General features: G+C 40.8%; 1 protein-coding gene across 1 annotated transcript in view; it reads right to left on the bottom strand.

Moving 5' to 3' along the window:
• Positions 1-516: 516 nt before the first annotated feature.
• Positions 517-20,781, bottom strand: part of FOXO1 (forkhead box O1) — a 64,724-nt gene continuing 44,459 nt past the window's right edge. The window contains exons 2-3 of the mRNA XM_086771919.1: positions 5,111-6,467; positions 517-4,715 (exon numbers count right to left, since the gene is read on the bottom strand). Of these exons, the coding sequence (XP_086628045.1) occupies positions 5,124-6,467 (1,344 nt within the window). The 3' untranslated portion in view covers positions 517-4,715; positions 5,111-5,123. The remainder of the gene's footprint in view (positions 4,716-5,110; positions 6,468-20,781) is intronic.

Raw genomic sequence — 20,781 nt, 5'->3', positions numbered from 1 at the left:
GGTGTTATTGGCTGTCTCTTTTGGCAGCGTCTCCTTCTTTCTTCCAGCTCTGTTTTGAAATACAATCTAAGTTTTAAAAAAAAAATAATCAGGCACTCCTGCTCTCTCTACTCACATCAGCGCTCCTGCCACCACAGCATAAAGCACGGCTGCGAAAGGAGCAGCACCATGCAGGTTGGCCTATATAGCCCAAATGTTCAGCAAAGAAAAACCCCTTACTCTGAGAAAAGGTACGTACTGCAGGAAGGCAGGAGAGGCAGAGGAAAGCAAGAGGCAAAAACGAGGGAAAAGAGGGCCAAGAGGACTTTGTGAACCATCTCGCTTTAACAGGGGAACTGGAGGGAAGGGAAGAATGTCTCTCCAGAGCCAGCTCCCTCCCACATTTAATAGCATTAGGATCTAACATGTAATTTGGACTAAAAGACTAATTCTTTCCTGTGGTTTGATGGATGTTAGCGTCTCTTTTTTTTTTCCTTCTTCTTTAATAATGCATTACATAACATTCTGATACACTAATTACCATCTCATGTCATAGCAATTTTATTAAGAGCTTATACTTACAAATACCCATTCTGAAAGGATTTCAGGACTTTTTTTTTTGTAACTTTCTCTGAACTAGGCTTGTTGAAGCACTGGCAACACGGTCTGATGCTGCCTAATGCAGCTTCCAGAAACAAAGAGCCTCTACACAAAGATCTCTCACGAGCCCTAAGAGTCAGGCATGGATTCTTCTTGCGTTTAGTCTCAAATACTTGTAAACAAGTTACTTTTAGCACACTATGTTGTGATAAAACACTGGTAACACAGCCCTGTCAGGTTCCTGTACCTGCTACAGTTCCAATTCCAGAAGCAGTGCCAAGAGAGAGAAATTCCTTTATACCAAGTAATGGAAAATTTGTTAACTTTTCTGCAGTTAGTGTTTGCTCGTTAATATGGTATCATCTTGCCAGGCAAGACTTGGTACCATGAGGTATTTTTCTGTATAAAATTGCTAATGCCATCAGGATTGTCCAAATGGGATCATCATCATCATTAAAAAGATTACACGGTAAGGAAAGTGATTACGACAACGTCTGAGTAGAAGGATTACTAATCACAAGTAGAATCCTGGTACAAATCTCATTCTTTGTATACAAGAAAGGACACAAAACCTTTTAAACATAATTTATATACATTTATGGCTTTATACAACAAACTGTCAGGGATTGTTCTCATGTGTCTGTAGAAGTACATCAGGCACTTTTTCTGAAAATATCCACGTATGAATTTTAATTCTGCAATGTTAACTAAGTCAGAGCAGTGAGGCGTTGAAGAGCTGTCACACCACTCGCAAGGAGAACTAGCAGTATGTACATGCCAATCTCTCACAATATTGCTGGTTTGTGGAACACCCTCAAAAAGGAGGCCAGTTTTAATGCCAAGTAATTTGCTTTTTTGCTTGCATAAACCATGCTGCATTTTACATTGTGATTACCAAAATAATAATAATAATGAGAATACCTTATTTAAAATTAGTCATAAATTAAGGATCCTAGTAATTTCATAATGAAAATAGGAATTTCAAATCAGTAAAAAAATAAAAAAGTACTAACATACATCCAGTGGTTTAACAAGTGCAAATTTTATACTGTTTTATAATTGGTCCGATTTTAACTTCTCTTCTTAGGGATGCTCTGTTGACTTAAGCCAATAATAAGCAATATGACTTTTGCTTATAAGTGTAGGCAAATTGTCAGTTTATCAAAGCAGAGCTTTCCAATTAATGCATCTACTACCTAAACATATATCATATAGCTATATTATGGAAACAATACATCTTTATATTTAAAATATCTGAACAGCTCTATAATACAATAAACTTTTAATAACAGTACAAACCAGAGAAAAAGTCAAAAACAAGGCTGCATAGGTAAGATCATCTGCACAATTCACAAACCAATCATTTACAACAATTCTGACAAACTAAGTTACTCCAGAAACTTGTTACTTTTACTGAAAAAGGATTTATTACTAGAGGTCACATAATGTTTGTTTTCAAGACAGACAACATGCCCCTTCACCGGACTTCACAGTATTCCAGAAATATAATTGCAAAATATTAGAATGGCACCATAAAAAAAAAAAAAACAAAAATCCAGAAAATAAATTTGACCACACAGCCCAAACCTCAGATTATCTACAACTGCTTTCTCACAATAACTAAAAGAAGCTTCCTACAGACTGTTGTAATTAAGGAATAGCTACATTTATGTTATTCATAGCTATAAAAGGAAATGAAAATATCTGTATACAGGAAGCTATATAGTAGCAGTAAATAATAAAGAGGAGGTATATTGTCAAATGTAGCATGTTCAGCTGCAGCCCCATGGAGCACAGCATAAAGTACTGCTTTCTATGCACACAGAGGTGAATTCTACGACTACTTTTGCCTATTTGGGAGCAAACATTTTTGCACAGACAGTAGAAAGAAGGATCTTCAGAAACCCACATGTGAGCCCTCCGGTTGCTCCGCTGCCAGGGTTTACCACTGTGTTTCAGAGACACTGAATCTGACGGTGAAGATGTTACTAGAGATATTTGCCTGTAAAAGCAGGCCGCTTCATTGAGGCTTCAGCACTAAGAACATTTCATTTTGCTCAAGAGAAATTCAAAGACCGATTTCACGCTGGGGGAGATCCTGTATCACAGGACAGCTTACCATCAGCTTCTGGAACTGCTGACAACCGTAACAGGATATCTACAAAAGCAGGACCAGCTGTAATTAGTAGTGATTTAAGCCCAATAGAGAGCTAAATGCTAACACATCAATAAATACATTGCAGAGCCTTAGGAAAGTCATAACAGGATCATTAAATATATGGCTTGTTACTAAACTTCATTTTCTGGGCACATCCCATTTCTTTCTCCACCACATGCCATCATTACAGGGAAGATATGTTTCAACTAGAACTTATTCCAGTTGTAGGCTACATAGACAAAACAAATATCAGTGGAAAAATATTTCTCTCCTTCTTTGCAACAGCCAGCCCTAGCACAAAAACTGTTCATCCTGCCTAAAAAAGCTCCAAGGATTTCTAGAACACAAACGATGTGTAGCAACAATTGAGAAGACAGGTGAAGCCCGTTATCCGCACATCCATGAAAACTGCATCATGCGATTACAAAACATCAGACATGATTTATCCAAGACCCAGTCCTGAAAATGCTCAGGTAGCTGTCAGTGTGCCTTCTCCAACAAGAGCAGGTTTTTCCACAGGAACAAGGCCTCTATCATTAAAGCTCTTCTCTACCCTAAATCTCATGTATTTCTAAAACTTTGACACTTACTTTATCTTTCTTAGTAAAAAAAAAAAAAAAGTAATGTTTTGCCCTGTAATAGGGGGTCAGAAAAGTTTTAGCCTCTCACTGAAAAGTAGCACTTTTGCCTCTTCAAAACATACTGCTTTACAACAGAAACACCGACAGACCCTAAAACTAGTGCTAATTGAGACAAATGACAATTTTGTCATTAATTTTTTCTAAAATTATGGACTTTCTCCAAAAGGTCCTGCTCTTGAGTGCACAAACATTATGAGACCTCCATGAAATAAATATAAATGTGAAGCATTGTACAAGCGTCTAACAATGAATACTTAACACTTTGTGGTAGTCAGAGTTAAAATGATAGTAGAAGCAGATGACATTTCTAAAAATGCATATATAAAACTGATTAAATATTTGCTAAACAAAGTTGTCTAGATTTATACATCACACAACAAAAAAAGGGACAGAAATGTTTTGTATTCAAGATACTTATTAAGCTTTTCCTTTATTAGCACTCCCAAGTGCTAGGCAAATTTATAAAAACATGTACTTAATCCAGTTAAAATACTGTACAAAATGAAGAGGTTATGAATGCTGCCAGATCTCAGATTTTTTTTTTTAAGTTGCCTATGTAACAAAAGTAGACTTTAATTATACGAAAAATAGCTTGGAAAGTACTCCAAAAATTATCTGAAGTCCAACAATAAAGTCATTAGTCTGACAATGAAATCCAGATATATTCTTGCATAAATTTACATGAATACAGGTAACTTATCAAATGGCATTTAACCTACTGTTTGCTTTGAATAGTCAGTGAGTTTAGTAGGATCGTATTTAGCAGGCTGTTCTCTTCCCATATGAAATGTGTGGCAATTTTGAGTAAAATAATGCAGTTCGTACTGCTGCAAGGCAAGTCCACAGTTATCTCAATTCATCAGAACACAGGTAACATCAACGAAGGTTAAACTTACTTAGGGCATGAGATCATCACAGTATTCTTACAAAAGTTTATAAACTTTTCTTGGACCAAAACAGATAGTCTTAAAAAACAATTCTTCTACATATCATACTGTACAAAACCGAAAGCACATGATGTAAGTACAAGTCTTTGCTGTGATTATATGGTGTAGTGAATTTGGCACTTCAGAGTAATGAAACTTCCAATGGCACAGTTCTTATCTACAGCAGCACATAACTTGCAAACCTTGGGCAAACATCCTGTACAGGAAAATACTCTCTCTGCTGCCAACTCTGACGAAAGGAAGAGAAAAGAAAAAAAAAAAAAGACCCAAAAAAAAGCTAGTGCATGCGCACAGCTTTGTCAAGAAAATTAAAAAGGAAGGTGAAGGACATCTTTGTACTGCTTTTCTCAGTTCCTGCTGTCAGACAAGTCTGGAGAATTTAATCGTAGCCTAGGAAGAAAAAAAAAAAAAAAAAAAACAACAAAAAGAACAAATTAACATTCACACCAAGATTAAATCTATTAAAATATGCTCAACCTAGCTTTCAGATAACTTAAATGGGAAAAAAATGTAGTAATTAATTGCTAGTTACTAGTAAGTATTTTGTTTAAAATATCAATGGCAAAACATTAGCACTCCACATGAAGTAACAGAAGTTAGTACATGGCAATCCTAAGGCACCAGTGCAAACTTGATTTGCAAATTATAATAAAGGTCTGAAAAATGACTGGCTGTAAGAGAGGCACTTCACATGCCAATGCAGAAGACCACTCAGATTTTAAGCATTCTGAGATCTCTTTTCCCTTTAGCTGTTTTTCAGATTTATTATAAAAAGCACAGCTTACCTCCTACTACATCCTAGCCTGACACCCAACTGTGTGTGGTTGTCTTTACGCTGTGCTGAAAACTTTGGTTAGGCAATACACTGTCAAAGTTAAAGTCTAATGTTTCTCCATCCATAAGGTCATTACGGATAATCGACTCCATGTCACAGTCCAACCGTTCAATTAACATGTCATCTAAGTCACTGGGAAGCTTCTCCTGGTGAAGGGAAACAATGCCCACCCTTCCATAGCCATTGCAATTGTTAACAGGGGCGTACGGGTTCATAGCATTCATCTGCATGGGGTGACTCATAGGCACTTGTAACGAAGTCTTCACTGTTGACAAGCGATTTAGACCTGAAGTATGTGACATGGTGTTCACTGTGTGTGACAAGGCACGACCATTAACTGCAGGTGTTGGCTGGTTATGTCCTTGGTGAGGGCGAGCATTAGGGTTCATCATTTTGTTGTGGGACGGTTGACTGCTATAATTTGGCATCACCGAGTTAGCGACCATCAGCACACTTTGGCCCAGCGCCCTGCCACCAGCCTGGGAAACACCAGTGTCTACTGATGCCAAGATATCATTGTGCGGTGGAGAATCAGAAGTGAGTAACTCCTTCAGAAGTCCTGCGGGACAGTTATATTGGCTCATCGATCCATAGCTTGATTTACTGTCTTGAAGAGTCTGCATAGGAATCTGGGGCAAAGAGTTCATGCTAGCTTGAGCATACGTAAATTTCCTGTAGTCTGGATTTGGTGAACCTATACTTGTGGTCGAGGATGCAAACGAGTAACCTGGTGTTTGTTGCATCAGAGTAGCAGATGAAGACTGGGTTGACACAGTCATTGACGTATTAGGTGACAAGAGATTAAGGTTATCCAAAAGATTTTCCATGTTCTCAGAATTACTCATCTCTGAAAGACTGGGTAGAGTAGAAGTCATTTTTGTGGATGATGATGGGTATACCATGGAGTGCACATCCCCATCTCCAAGATCATCTTGCTCTGGCAAAATAGGAGAAAGTCTTCCGCTAATCGTACTAGCATTAGAGCTAGTTCTAGGTCGAAACGTACTCCAGTTATCAAAGTCGTCGTTACTGTGAGAGCTGGGGCTTGCTGGCCACTTTGAGAACTGCGATCCGGGGCTGTCACCATTTCCCTCTTGACCAGACTGAAGGGATGCTTTTTTCTTGGCAGCTCTGCCTCTGCTTTTAGCAAACTTGCTGTTGTTATCCATGGATGCCGCTCGCCTCCGAGGAGATTTGCCACTCTTTCCTCCTTCAGGATTGAGCATCCACCAGGAACTCTTCCCTGTTCCTTCATTCTGCACTCTGATGAATTTGCTGTGTAGAGACAGGTTGTGACGGATTGAATTCTGAAAAACAAAATAAAGTGTAAGAAATGGAGAAAACATGCTTCTTTTATCGTGTACTAATATTTGTCTTTGCAAACATACTCTCATTTTGTTAGAAAACACATGGTAATCATGAAATGGGAAAACATGTCAGTCTGGAAACATCTTTTATCATCTCACCACTCAGAACTGGCTGAAACAAGCTTGCAGAGAGTTGGTGTGTCAATTTGTGGCCTGATCACATCTGACATTACAAAAAGTTAAATAAAATACTGAAGGAGCTGTTCTGAAATACAAATTCCTCATAAAGGAGACAAAATACACCAATCTTATTATCAGCTTCACTTTAATGAGTTAAACCTGATTGCATTTAGATATTTTTTTTAATTATAATTTTATACAAAGTTCAGGAATGCTAGATCCTGTTCTACAATCCTTATAATGGCATCTCACCATGCACATCCTCAAACCCTGCAAACATGCCAGCCTGTGAGTATTGCTGCTGAACATTGGTGAGGTTGATATTACTTGTGTTATGTGAGAAAACACATATAGAAAGCCAGCTGAGGATTATTTTCTAATTTTTATAAACAAACATCACAAATTGCCTATGAAATCATAAGGGAGAAAGGAATACAAACAGCACAGACAAAATTGCATTTAAAATCTCAGTCTTAAAACCATCTTTCTCTTTCCAAATCAACATTTTAATATGCAAAATTGACTCTTTTAATATCTGAGGGCACAAGATATCTTGTGCTGAGACTGACCAGAGGTACCGAAGCTTTTCAATTATCTCCTCAGCCACAAGTAATGTTTCACACGTTTTATTCTTATAGTCAAAAGAAAAAAAATTCCCAAAATCAAAAATCTAAGCCCACAAGTTTGACCTGTTGACAAGAGACTACCCTTTGCATTACCAAGCTGTACATAAACATTTTTCTGTAATTTTCTGCTGAGTACATGTAAAGAACATTATATCAACAGAAAAGCTGTCCTATATTTTGACACAATTACTAACAGAAGGCCACAGGTTCAAAGAGTGTTGAAATAGGCAGCCATAGATGTTGGTAGGAGGGTAGCATAGCCTACACGGGGACTCATGCTCTGCACTAGGACTGCAAGTCACGCAGAACAAGTAGGAGGGAACCGCAAAACAATACACAAAATGGGTAGATCAGAAATTAGACCTCAATGGCAGAGAAATCAATGATGCAGTAGCTGCCTTCCATTCATAGTCATTTTTAGCAGGTTGCCTAAAGAAAAATTTGAGGGAACAGAAATGGAAAGACTGTTTCTAGAAAGCAGTAGTAAGGCTGATCTTGACCAGCAGGCCAGTAGATCAATTACCTCAAAATACTAAATGGCTGCCAGACTCACAGAAACCTTGTTCTGTCTTTCCTGCTCTCCTACCTTTTTCCTCCCATCTACCTTCTCTAAGTTATTAACCTGATCCCCAAGACCCACTACAGCATCAAACCAAGAGGATGAGACAGCTCATGGAGCTTTGTATGCCTTGCGAGGCAAACCAGAGGACGAGGGACACAGCCACTGCTCTGGTCTCTGGCTGCTTTTGCTGTATTTTCCAACCCAGAGTGCTGCCTGTGACAGCAGCATCTCCAGAAATCTCTTCCTTCCTGTTCTCTACTCTACTTGTCCTCCTGTGTACGTCTGCTTTCTCCAAGATGCACATCTTTCCCCTTTGCCTATACATCCAGCTGACAGAAGAAAAGGAGCAAAGACCATAAGGAGGCATGCCAGGTGAAAACAGTCCACTCACGGGCCCTGGCTTAGATCAGAGACAACTGGCTCAAATTCACTGCAAGGACCATGACACGTTGCGGACCACAGGAAGCCAACTGGCCAAAGCAGGCCTGGCCACCTGCAGAGCTCAACAGCAATGGTTCCTCTGTGGTCAAAGAGGAGACCTTCAGTAGATGAGGGCAGCAAGGAATCGTTACAGCAAGGAATTGTTACACCTTACAGGCAGCAATGTCCTGAAATTATCCCCACAGGAGTGCAGCTTCTCCCCAAACAGGGGCACAAGGTGCTCTTTGACAGCTGAAGATGGCGGAACACGGCCTCACAGCAGCTCACTGTTCAACCAGTGCAGCAAGGAGTCAAACCATGTGCCTAACCTCAGAAGCCTTTCCAACCTCTCCTTCCCCTCCAAAGAACCATCTTTAACAAATTATCCCCGTTAAATAAATACCAGCGACAATCTGAGCGTTTCCTTACTTAATTTCAAAAGGAAGCCATTCTCATACTAACTGTTTAATGTAGGACTGTATCCTTTCACTGCAGGTAACCTTGGAATCAAAATCTAATCCCCTCTCTCACTACACGGTGTTAGGGAAAGCCTTGAAATTTTATTTTCACCAGATGCAGGCAACACGTTGGGAGGGTAAGCTCAAAAATCCATCTTTGGACTTGCCCACAGCACCAAGTGCCGACTGAGAAGCCTCACGGGGCCGGCCCAGCGCAGCCGTTGTTTTTACTTGAGGGCCACAGCTCTAGAAATGTCGCAAGAAAGTTGTTCTGCACATCTGTTGATTAAAAAACCTCCTGCGCCAGTTCATTTTTTTTCTTATTGTATTTTGTAAACATACCCAGTTGGCTCAAGCTTACTGTTTACTATCAAAATAGGCATATAAAACACACAAAACATCAGGCAGAAAAAATATCGTGCTAAGGCTCAGTTCCCTCTTCTCTGCAACAGAAGTGTTAAATATTTAAGAAATCACTGCTATTCCTTAGTCATCAAAAATGTTATAATCTGGTATTATTGTACTGAGGACATCTGAGGTCGCTCTTTGAGTAACAGAGCTGTCTCCTAACTCTGCCAGCAATGAGAAAAAAAAAATTTTCCTAACAGGAAAAGGTTTGCGGCCCAAAGCTTGTTACATAAATTCCTGTTTTTCACGCAGCCAGCAGGACATTAAAGAAGCTATGATTTACTAACTTGGAAAAAGTGTTGAAGAGGTAAATCTTGTGAAAATATGCACTGCTGTTAATGATGTTGTGTCTACAAATCTTTGCCAGACACAAACATGACCTGATAAAAAAGTATAGTTTCAGCAGTGGATCTTGGCAGCCGGAGGAGCAGCGCGGCTGTCAGCGGCCGGGGCCTCGGCACGCTGCGAGGTGCTTGCAGCCACGGCTTTCAGAAGGACTTCGAAGCAGAGCCTCCCAAAACCTGGCCTGAATGACAGGAAAAGCAAGCGGCTGCAGTTTGAGGCGGGTTTACATGTGGCGGCGATGCATGACGGATCGGTCTGAGAGCATTCATGCTGGAATTTTATCAAAACCACGCCAGGACGGCAGCAGGGCTGCTGCCACCTGTGGGGTGTTTCCTGGGATTGAGTTTCCGCCTTTGAGTTCAAGCGCAGAGAGGCTCCGCTCCTGTTCGGTCTGCAATCCGACTTCATGCCATACTTCAGCATACAGACCGGGAACTGCAGATATGCTTATCACTGCTCGCCGAGCCAAAATATGCAAACCTGGTATCTGCTAAATGCAATGTGACAAGCATGTACCAGCTAATAAAACTCGTGAAGTCAAGAAAATGATTCCTTTGAATCTACACATTTTTATCATTCAGCTGCATTTCCAGCATCTCCTGTATCTGAACCACACAGCCCTGCTTGCTGCTCTTACTGGTCTGTGCTGACTGAAGAGAGCCCATACAGTTACGTCGGCCATCTCTCCTTCACCCCAGTCCCTGATGCATACAAGGAGAGGGAAGCAGAGCAAAGCTCTGGCTGCAGAGCTCCCATTTAACCCCACTGCAGACCTCTCCAAGCAGGATCTCATTGCGGATCTGTGAGTACCTGGGGGAGCCGCAAGACCCAAATCTTGTAAAAGCATCTACGAGTGCCCACGGTCTCTCCCACCTTCAGACACAGGTACAGACAGCACCGGTTCAGCCACAGTGCTGCCATAGCCACCAAAAGGGAGAGCAAGGAAGGGATGCAACAGTTGATATATTCTACAAAAACGAGTGGATTTGCTACCAAGGGGCATATGCTGATGGCACTGCAATAAAGCACGCCGTGGCTTCTCAGAAGAGATTCACCAGTAACTAGTAACAAAGGCAGAAAGAGTTTGCCTCTGGAGGCAGATGGAACCACAACAAAGTGGGGAAGCCGTAAGAGGCCATTAGAGCAAGACAGCTTCTGTAAGATACAGGTCAAGCATTTCTATTAAAATTAACCATCTAATGACTGCCTACCAAATTTTCATTCAGAAGAGATCTCAGCAGTCCCCTGCTTCCTACACCTCATCCAAGGGGACAGTCTACACATGTCAGCTTGCACTACCATCAGCTGAAATAGCTGCAAATACAGATTGGGGCACAGTATCTGACGATAGTTCTCAGATGTCTCCAAACAATATCTGAAATGGATTTGGAAGCTGGAGAGAAACTTTCAGGGAACATGACGCTCAAGACTGCTTCTACCATGACCCTCTAAGATAAGTACATTCAAAAAAAAGGAAAAAAAAAATAGAAGAGGGGAGATTGCTTATTTATTTAACTGACACTGTGAGAATATTACAATAGGAACATGCCTGGCAAGAACGTCAGGGTTGAGAACTGGTAAAAGAGAAGTTCAGAGACCCATCAGCTAACATCATCACTGTTAGGAGGCATCTGCCGTGATCAGTGGTGGCTAACACATCAGCTAGCTGTGTTAGCATGTCACGTTACTGACAGCTTACAGCAGGATTCAGAACCAGCAGAGTCCCTCTGTGAAGACAACACCAAAGCAAAAGCTTTGCAGCAGAAAAGGGAAGACCCTAGAATTTCCATATGCTGTTACAGAGGACATCAGACCTGTCTCTGAAGGCCTGTGTACGAGGACTTTATGGCAGGTCCAGATGCTCACATCACCCTCCTCTTAGAGCCTCAGTGGCACACACCACTCTAAAAAGAAGTCATAAAAAACCTCCTAGGATAGTATGCAAAGGACAGGACGTTCACCAGCACACTTGCTCAGGGTTCCTTCGGCATTAACAGCCCAAGAGCAGCAGCAGGGGCTAACCATGGCACCACAATCTATCCAAGGCTAAGAGAGCCCATGCCTACAGGCAAGTCTGCTTGGAATAGTCACACTGCCTGCACCTGCTTTGCTGCGGTTTCCAACCATCCTGCCAAGTTTGCAGGGGCAGGATGAGGAGGCTAAGGAGTAAAGAGAACATCGGTAACTCCAGACATACCAGAATTTCCTTTGGTACAACAGCCTGATGTAAAGCAATCCTGTTTGTCTTACCTAATGACTATGAGATATGAGAAGTTCAGATGCAGGTGCTGCTCATGGAGTTTGGGTTTGCCTCAGAGCTAAGTGTAGAACACTCAAAAACACTTGGTCAACAGATAGCACACTTGTTCATAAAACAGCCTTAGCTGCATTTCGCTCTCAAAAGCGTTTCTGATAGAACAGTGTTCACCAATACGACCACACATCTGGCTGCAGTGTCAGAGGCTTCAAATGCTAATGAAACAGCTACCTTTGCCACCCAATTGCAGCATTCGTTGATTACAGCTCACAAACCTTCCCTGTTGTCAAATAAGAGCATGACCAGAAAGCATGTCACTTAGCCTCAGGTCAAAGAGTCATATTTAGAAGATGCTGGCAATTTGCCACCTGCAGCTGCATGAAGGTGGAAGGGCAGGATTTCCTCCTAAACAGGTCATGCTTTTTTGGGTCCTTTGTTCTTGTGGGGGGTGCTTTTGTTTTACTTCATTTTTTGCCCTGTGCTGTTATATGGTTAAGAAGTGTCAGCTGGAAAAAACGCAGAAATACTTCTATCTTACTAGAGGGACCTCACACTATTTTCTCTGTGCTTTTCATTACAGATGGTGGTATAGCAAGTGTTCCCCAGGCCACCACCCACGAAACATCATCTCCAAACATGGAGATACTTTCATAGACTGTTTTATTTAATAAGATTTCAGCAATGCATGCCTTGTTCCCTGCATGAATGCACACGAATGGGACAGACTCTATGTTATCACCATACAGTAGTTATACACATCTCTTCTGCACAGAGGGAGGTCTCCTGTGCCCACATGTCAGTGACATTAATCTAAGTCCTGTGCATTCTGCAGTTGAGTCCACAGATTTATACTCTCTTATACTTCCTTCTCATAGCTGTAGAAGACTGAAAAACTTTGGACACCAAAGTGGCTTGGCCATCCTCAAGGTTGTATCCTGCTACCACACATGTCACCAGGGACTGGATGGGATTTCACAAGCACTAGAACTTTCTCCTGTGGAACATGGTATGCAGTAACAGAAAATACATGCACAGCTCCAGACGTTGATGTTTAAGGGACTTGGCTATGCATACTTACATGTCAGAACTGGCAACTCTACTGACATGTATTTGAGTAATTCCCAGTTGCTATCCCCAGATACCCTCCTCTTCATTCTAGGCAGACTCCTTTGAAGGACTTTTCCATAATGGCAGTTTGGATATTTCTAACGAGATTATAACACCTGCCTACTTCCTCTACATGGGCATTTAGAAAGAATGAGCGTAAATACCCTTAAAAAGGTAAAGCATAAAATGGGAAAAATACATGCACAGGGCAAGCACACTCCTGGATACTGTTCAGATGTGATGACTCCCAATGAAAATTTCTTATGACCCCCAATCAAAACTTCTTATGATCACCCTTATGTCTTCTGTACCTCCAAGAGAGACATACAGCCACAACTAGGTCAACGATCATCTATATCAGTACCAATACTCCGTTTTATAACTACAATTATTTCTATAACCACAGTAGAGGCATAATATAATATCAACACAGCATACAGCAAATATATAAACATTTGCTAGCATTTCAAATTCAATGAAACTAAGTGACACTGATTAGGAAAAACAACAGACGAAGATGCATATGAAAATTGTGATATTTTAAAAAGGTATTTGTCAAATGGAACTTCCTCCTTCTCTGTAAAATCATCTGGGAAGCCAAGACAACCAACAGGTTTGTCTATCCATTTTCAGGGGTGAAAGGAAGGCAACAATAAAAAGGCAGCATAGTGTTACAAAAACATCGAAGAAATAGCCATGAGGATAAAACAAAAATTGTGAAGTGTACCAAATAAGGAAAGAAATAAATATCAGATTAAAAAAAATTCAACACTAGCAGGGATAACTATATATTTGGTGGTCCAGACAAATCCTAATACTGCTTTTCCAAAACTGATGCTGCAAGCTTCCTATTCCATCAGATGGAAAACAAGCATTTGACAAATAAAAGGATCCTGTATTTGTAAATAAACATTTCTATTTTCCACAAATATGGAACACTTATACAGATATGCATATGTACATCTATAGCTCATGATGAAGAAGCACTTCCCAAGTTTACAAGAGGCCAACACTGAGGCCTCAATGAAGAGGAACATTTCAAAGTCAGGAAGCTCTTATAAATGGGACCTCTTCTCCTCCCTCTTTAAGTACTCTCAGACCTCTAGCCTTTGCAAGCAGCCTGTGCTGCAACTACATCAGTAACGCAAAAACAGCAAAGCAGGAGGCTGCACCCATAACCTGACATCAGTCCCAGGTGATATCATAGAAAAGCTGATAAAGTATTCAATTAATAAACCATCAGAGGTCAGGGATATAATTAATGTCATTCAAAACAGTCCCACAGAATATAGGCCATCACACATACAAGACAAATATATTTGTTCAAGAAAGGTAAAACAGAGAACACCTGCAGAGATACCAATGCCACACTAAACGACAGCGTCACCAAGACTAGCACCACACACCGCCACTAATGTGTACTCATCAAAGGGATTAAAACAAGAAGAATTATCTGCAGTGCAGTAAACCCTGAGGAAGGCTGCTGCGATTTGTGACGGACAGGTAGCCCTCTTACCATTACTCGCTGCCAGCTCTAACACGGCAACTACGAATGCAACTGCAGAGGGGACTCAGGCATCACAGTGGTGGTAATAGTTTGAGGCAAAGTTATCCTTGAATGCAGAGCAAGCTATTACAAGGAAAACACGAATCACAATTACAAGCAAAGTTTATTTAAATAAATAAATAAGAATCTAGAGTAATAATGTAGCAGTTCATCCATACAATGTCAGAATGACTAATAGCTTAACATTTTATTCTGCAGCTATAGTAAAGAGAGACTAAGGGGTGTTTATTTTTTTTCAGCCAGTGGGAATAATTATGATCAGTAGGACAAAAAATGTTAATCACTCGTTTCCTGTTTAACAGACAGCCTGTTTCACCTCTGCCACTCTCCACGGTTACACCCAATTCATCACAAAGACTATAGCACTGTTTATAGAAAGCTTCCCTCTTTTTTTTCTTTCTGAAACTAAGCTGCCTTTTATTGACATTCGTTAGTCTAATGAAGAGGTACAAATGTGTGTACATGCTAACTATATCAATACTAATTAGACTAGTAGATAATCTTAAAAGGAGCACTGGAAACACGTTCTCATCAATATGAAGCAATAAGGTGAGAAATAGGCCAAAGTCTCAGTATAAACCACAGAGGTGAGAAATAGCATAGTTCGAAAATAGGGCTCATTTTCTGCACTGGCCTTGGTGGACATGCAGAGAATTGCCAGGGATTTAAAAAAAAAAAAAAAAAAAAAAGGCTAGATATGATTACTCCAAAAGCTTTAACAGGCTAAGTGAAACAATTGGCAAAATCTAATTCCCCCCTGCCTAAGGATTCACATAAGCTTTATATGTTTAAATCCCTGCATAATAACCAAAGCCACCATTCAGCACTTGCCTATGTAAATGCACAAGCAGACGTAACCCAAAATGTTTGGTTTCAGTCAGATGCTTTACCAGGGAGCCACACACCTTCTCTTCATCTTCATGGATGAAGGCTATTTGCCTTCACAAAATCACTGATAACCCAAAGGGTTGGAATGATTGCCATGACCTGATGGATCAACAAGCAATGGGCTACCCACAACAGTGGAAAATAAGTTAACACTGAGGCTGGTAAAGCAAAGGAGGACGCGCTGAAGACATGGGCTAAGTCCACGACGTTTGCCCCATTTTCCTGTGGGCTAGCTGTGGCTGAAGAGGCTCAAGGACTTACTTCATCTCCAACAACACCTGCTGCCCATAGACCTCTCCTTAGGGACACAGAGAAGGTGCAGCCACTAGTTTGCAGCCGTGGATTCACAAATGGAGCCTAGTGCACCTGTAGCACTGCGCCCATGACTCCTACAGCGCACAAACTCCTCTGACTCCTCTGACAAAGGCAGCAGAGAGATGTTTGCTTGTTTGCAGGAAAAGCACCAAGTCTGTCTGTATTCCTCCCCTTGGGAAGCAACGTACCAAGGAGGTGTACAGATGCAATAATGTAAAAAGTTGGGTTGGCTGAAACTTTGTGCAGATTAAAAAAAAAAAAAAGAAATTAAATATATCTCCCTATTACACTTGTATCAGCATAGCAGAGGCAGTCTTTTCCTTTAGCAAGCAAAGGAGCCCAATTTTCCGGACATGGGTGTCACTGAATACTAGTTTTTCAGAAACAAAGAGTCAATGAAAGCAGCAAGCTTCCTTTGCAGCAGGGTTAGCTGTGCCCCACAGGAAATCCCTGGCTGAAGGAAACTGCAAGTCTTGTACAAAGAAGGGCAAAGTCTTCCATTTACAGGCTGAACGGTATCTTACGCTACATCTCACTATGCATTTGATCTTCATTTCAACTACAGCAAGCACAAGGACAGGCTAGCAACATTTTAGTGTAGTCCCCAAAACTACAAAAAGGAAAATAAACGAGAGTTGAGCAGGATTTTTTGTTTGGTTTAGTGCATCTTTAGAGAGTCTTCACTGATTTGCAAGGTGACAGTGTCAGCTTAAAAATGACAACCACCCTCTGCATTTCACCTAATGTTGTAAATATCTGATGTTGCTGTAGAAACCAAGAGAAACTGAGGAAAGAAGACAGGGACATTTCTCTTTCCTTTAGTTTCTTTTGTACCCTAATATAGTCCAGTGTATAAAGCCACTGTTTTTACTATTTATTTTTCCTCTAGCCAATTCTCCTTTTATGTGTCTCACACATGAAAATAAAATACTATTTTCTGTTAACAAAATATTAGCAGGAAAAAATAGATTTCTTAAGTTTTTATTGAAATAGCTTAAACAGGATCAGATTTAAGTTTTCTTTAAACTACTGCCTCATCTACAAATATGCAGATAAAGGTTACTGCCTTATGCAGTCAATATTTTTTCTTTATGTTCTGTTTTTCATTCTTGTTCTTTTTTCCAGAGTTACAAGAAGCAAGTACCAATTTCCAATTATTCCTTTTTGTACATCCTAAAGAGGCAGCACATAGACTAGGTACTGTGTTTCTACTCAGGTTCTTTCAACATAGTTTGCCTTGGTACTTGTTACAGAAGCATGCCAGACCACCAGCATACTCTCTTCAGGAGAGCTCTTTCCAATTCAAGCTTGCTCCCATAGCCTAGCAGATTTTACAGGACGAGGGGTAATGGTTTTAAAATAGAAGGAAACAGATTCAGACTAGACATAACGATGACATTTTTTACAATGAGGGTGGTAGAACACTGGAACAGGTTGCCCAGAGAGCTGGTGGATGCCCCATCCCTGGAAACGTTCAAGGCCACGTTGGAGGGGGCTCTGAGCAACCTGATCTGGTTGGAGATGTCCCTGCTCCTTGCAGGGGGGTTGGACTGGGTGACCTTTAAAGGTCCCTTCCAACTCACAGTATTCTACGATTTACTATTACAATGCTCACAAAAAGCCCTCACCCAAATTTCATTATAGCCTTGAGCAATATTCCAGTGTACATTGCCCCTTCTCCACTGTCTGGCCAGTTGCAACCACCTCTCTTTTACATAACGCATGGTTTATACTTCAGGGTTTTTAGTTTATTTTCTCAAAAGAGGGTCTGAGGACTTGGAGGAGTCTTGATGAGTGGTTACACTGTTCATGCCAGCATCTTCCTCTCAAATGCTGCTTTCCATGACGTCCTCCAGGCTGCAGTTTCAAGAAATGCTGGCGCTCATCACTGGATTTTATGACATCTGTTCAGCATTATAAAACCACAGTGGCCCACCCGATCTTGCAAAACGTGTAGCACCAGCTCTGAACCAAGTTACCCCCAGACACGCTCACAACTTCCAGTAGGCTATGGAAGGCAGAGTACTATTTCTCAGAGCAAGCTGGGCACACAGAAAGGAGGGAAATCTAAAGGGTAATTTCTTCCCTCATGCTACTTTTGGAAGCATTCCTATTCCCTCACGACTGTAGGCTGTGCTCTGCACTTAACAGACCCTTATTAAATCAAAGGACTATTTACAATCTACATACTGGCAAGTCCACATTCCCATAGAATATCATCTGGCAACAGTGACTTAAACCGTCAGCTCTGTATTTACTTGCTTTCTTCCTTCCCAAACAAGAAAAGTAAAAAGGACAAGAAAAAGTCATTTTTTTTAATGACAAGAATGGAATTAACAGAGTAAAGCCCAAGAGCTCTGGTGCATCAACATTCATCATAATACCCAAACATTTTTATTTTTTTTAAACAGTAAAATATTATAATGAGGACAATGAAAAGGAAGATAAACCACACCGTTGTGGCTTAGGACCTTCTACATACACCCCTGCTGCTACAGAGGTGCAGGACCATACTGGGCACAAACAAAGACAGCTCCCAGAGTAGGGTGCTGTTATGCAAAAACTAGCTTTGTTAGGCATTTTGGGTGCAATTTTCCTCCTGCTAACTGGTCTAATTAATCTCCCCTCATTACTATTTCTCTCCATTTGACATAGGCAAGGAGACTGGCCTCATCACAGCCACATGGAGAAGACCTCACTCATTCTCCCATTTTGCTGGACAGAGCCTGACACAACGTGCCTCTGGGCGCACTGGGGACTGCCAGATGCAACAGGAGGTATCCCAGGAAGGACATTGCCATCACCCTCATGAGTTCAGAGAAGAAAATATTGGTTTTGAAAAGCCTTCCAACTCCTCTTCACTAATCCCACAAGCTCAAAAAGCTATTATCAATTTTTAGATTAGGCTCCCTCCTCCTTGAGGTCACAGTCTTCACTTGGTGCAAACTTCACCATCATTGTTCCTGTCCTCCTTCAATGAAAAGTCCATGGGTTACTGGGCAGCCTAAGTATGCCTGGCTAGTTATTCAGATTTAAGGACTGTAGAACCCAGCTTCTCAATCACAAAGGCTTCCACGAGACTCCCATCCCACCTGCACCTTTGCCCAAAGACAGGGAAGGCAGAGGAGCTCTCCTCTACCTTTCCCCAGTCATGCACTAGAGCACTACGGCAAAAGCACAGCCAAGACAGAGGGCTAAAATGACCTAATCAATCCAAAGGGCTGCAACAAGAAAGTCCTAAGACACTCTGCAGGAACTTGCTCAGTATTTGCCTCCTTCTTCTCGCTTTTGCTTCTTTAAGTACCACAGTTTAGTTTTCCCTCTCACAGATGTTCAGACAACACAGCTCCCTGCACAACTCCAAAGATGTGCAAGCTCTTTTCTTGAGAGAATTGGCCTCCTAGGTCAGGATGGGGCACTCATTTCAAAAAATAAAAATAATTTTTAAAATCGCAGGACGTAAACTTACATCAGATTAAAAATAGCAGGAATGTCAGCAGTAGGAGCTGTCATTTGCAATAGCTATCAAGACACAGGAAGTTAGTTATTCTGTGGATCACACAAGGGCCTCTTCAAAAACAAGGATGAAACAGAAAAAAAGTAAGCATCTTTACTGAGGCTTGTTTTCCAGTATTATTTATCTAGCCAAGTTTGTTTATGAAGTTTTTTAATAATTTGTCATGGATACATCTATGGGTTCATGTTCACAGATTTGTTAAACTGCTGGCAAATTCCAGACGACACTGCAGCCCTTGCTGCTCTTGTTTAATTTTTGGATTCTTTTCAGTTCTGAAGATATTACACAGAATATTTCCACATTTTCATTTTGTTTTAAAAATAAATTAAAGTCTTCCCCTGGAAAGTCAGGTGTTTTCAAGTATTTTGTTTGTTGATTATTCATGTAATCATAAATTATGCACAGTATTTGGCAAGCCATGGTTTTCCTTGTTAAAACGTTTGTTTTTACTTTTTCAGTTATTGTTTAGATCCCAGTCATAACATGCTACAGGTTGTTTTCAACAGCAAAGAGGAAATAAGCAATATTTTAACTTATATCACACTGTAACAACATTAAGTGCCTACACAGCAGTATGCTGCCTATTCAGTGTTTTCAACTTTCTTCCTGTCCACTGCGGACTTACAACAGCAAAAAGATAATTCATAACTTCATATAGCTTTGCAACCTGTGAACACGGGTACCATTTGGCTCACAAGCATGGTCAGAACAAAACACAAACAAAAAGGAGCAGGAACAGGACATGAAAAAGGAGCAGAATATAAAGTAACCATATTTGCTGAAGGTTGGTTTTGAAATCATAGGAAAACCAACAAAGCTCTTCTAGAATCCGCGCACACACACCCAGGCTTTGCAGGTAATGCAGTTGGAAGAGGCAGAGCCCCAGCAAGGCACTGTTTGCCTACATTCACCCTGACACTAAGGCAGAGAGTTAGAAAAGAGACTTTGAACTACGTGCCATCCCCACTGCTCATCTGGACCGCAGTCTGCTGTGGACGTGATTACTAACCCGTCACGACTGCTAGGCATACGCTCTCTGGATTAGCAAAAAGAGAGACATCATTCCAGAAGTCGCACAATTTATATGAAACAATCTCTGCACCAAAGGAAAATTACGGAAGTACATTTCAGGAATTTCTCAAGGATCTTTTCTACAGTGTTAAGTTGGGTGTTATTTTTCAAGCATTCAATACTCATGCAGCAGGATTTCCGCCTCTCCTCCCTTAGAGAAGTCTTAGGAATCCCAATGAGTAAGAGAGAAGAAACATGAGTGTTTCACTACATGTTTTCCTTTGGTCATCTTTGGGAAAAATATCTCTTCAAAATGTAAGAGCTTGAGTTTTGATATAACAGCACATTCATGCCTCAAGTCCTCCAAAGACACAGCCTCAAATCATTGCCATTTATCTGCTTTTACACCTGAGCAATATTGAACATATCCACAATGCTTGGCCTTAATTAATAATAGAAAGCTTACCTATGCCTACTTCTTCTCCCTCTCCTTTCCTCTTCCCCCTGTTCACTACTCCCCCTCTATGAAATAAAAATAATAAAATTAGAGAAGATAACAACAGAACAATTATCTGCTCACAAGGCAGAATCTTGACCTCAACATTTAGAACATAGTTGTTTTTTGCTGCAAGATCAAGTTTGTATCTCTTAAA

Source organism: Chlamydotis macqueenii, chromosome 1, assembly GCF_036417535.1.
Source record: "Chlamydotis macqueenii isolate bChlMac1 chromosome 1, bChlMac1.mat, whole genome shotgun sequence".
In the NCBI taxonomy this organism is placed as follows: domain Eukaryota; kingdom Metazoa; phylum Chordata; class Aves; order Otidiformes; family Otididae; genus Chlamydotis; species Chlamydotis macqueenii.
The sequence above is the reverse complement of the archived record's forward strand: the minus strand, read 5'-3'. Positions and strand labels throughout refer to the sequence as shown.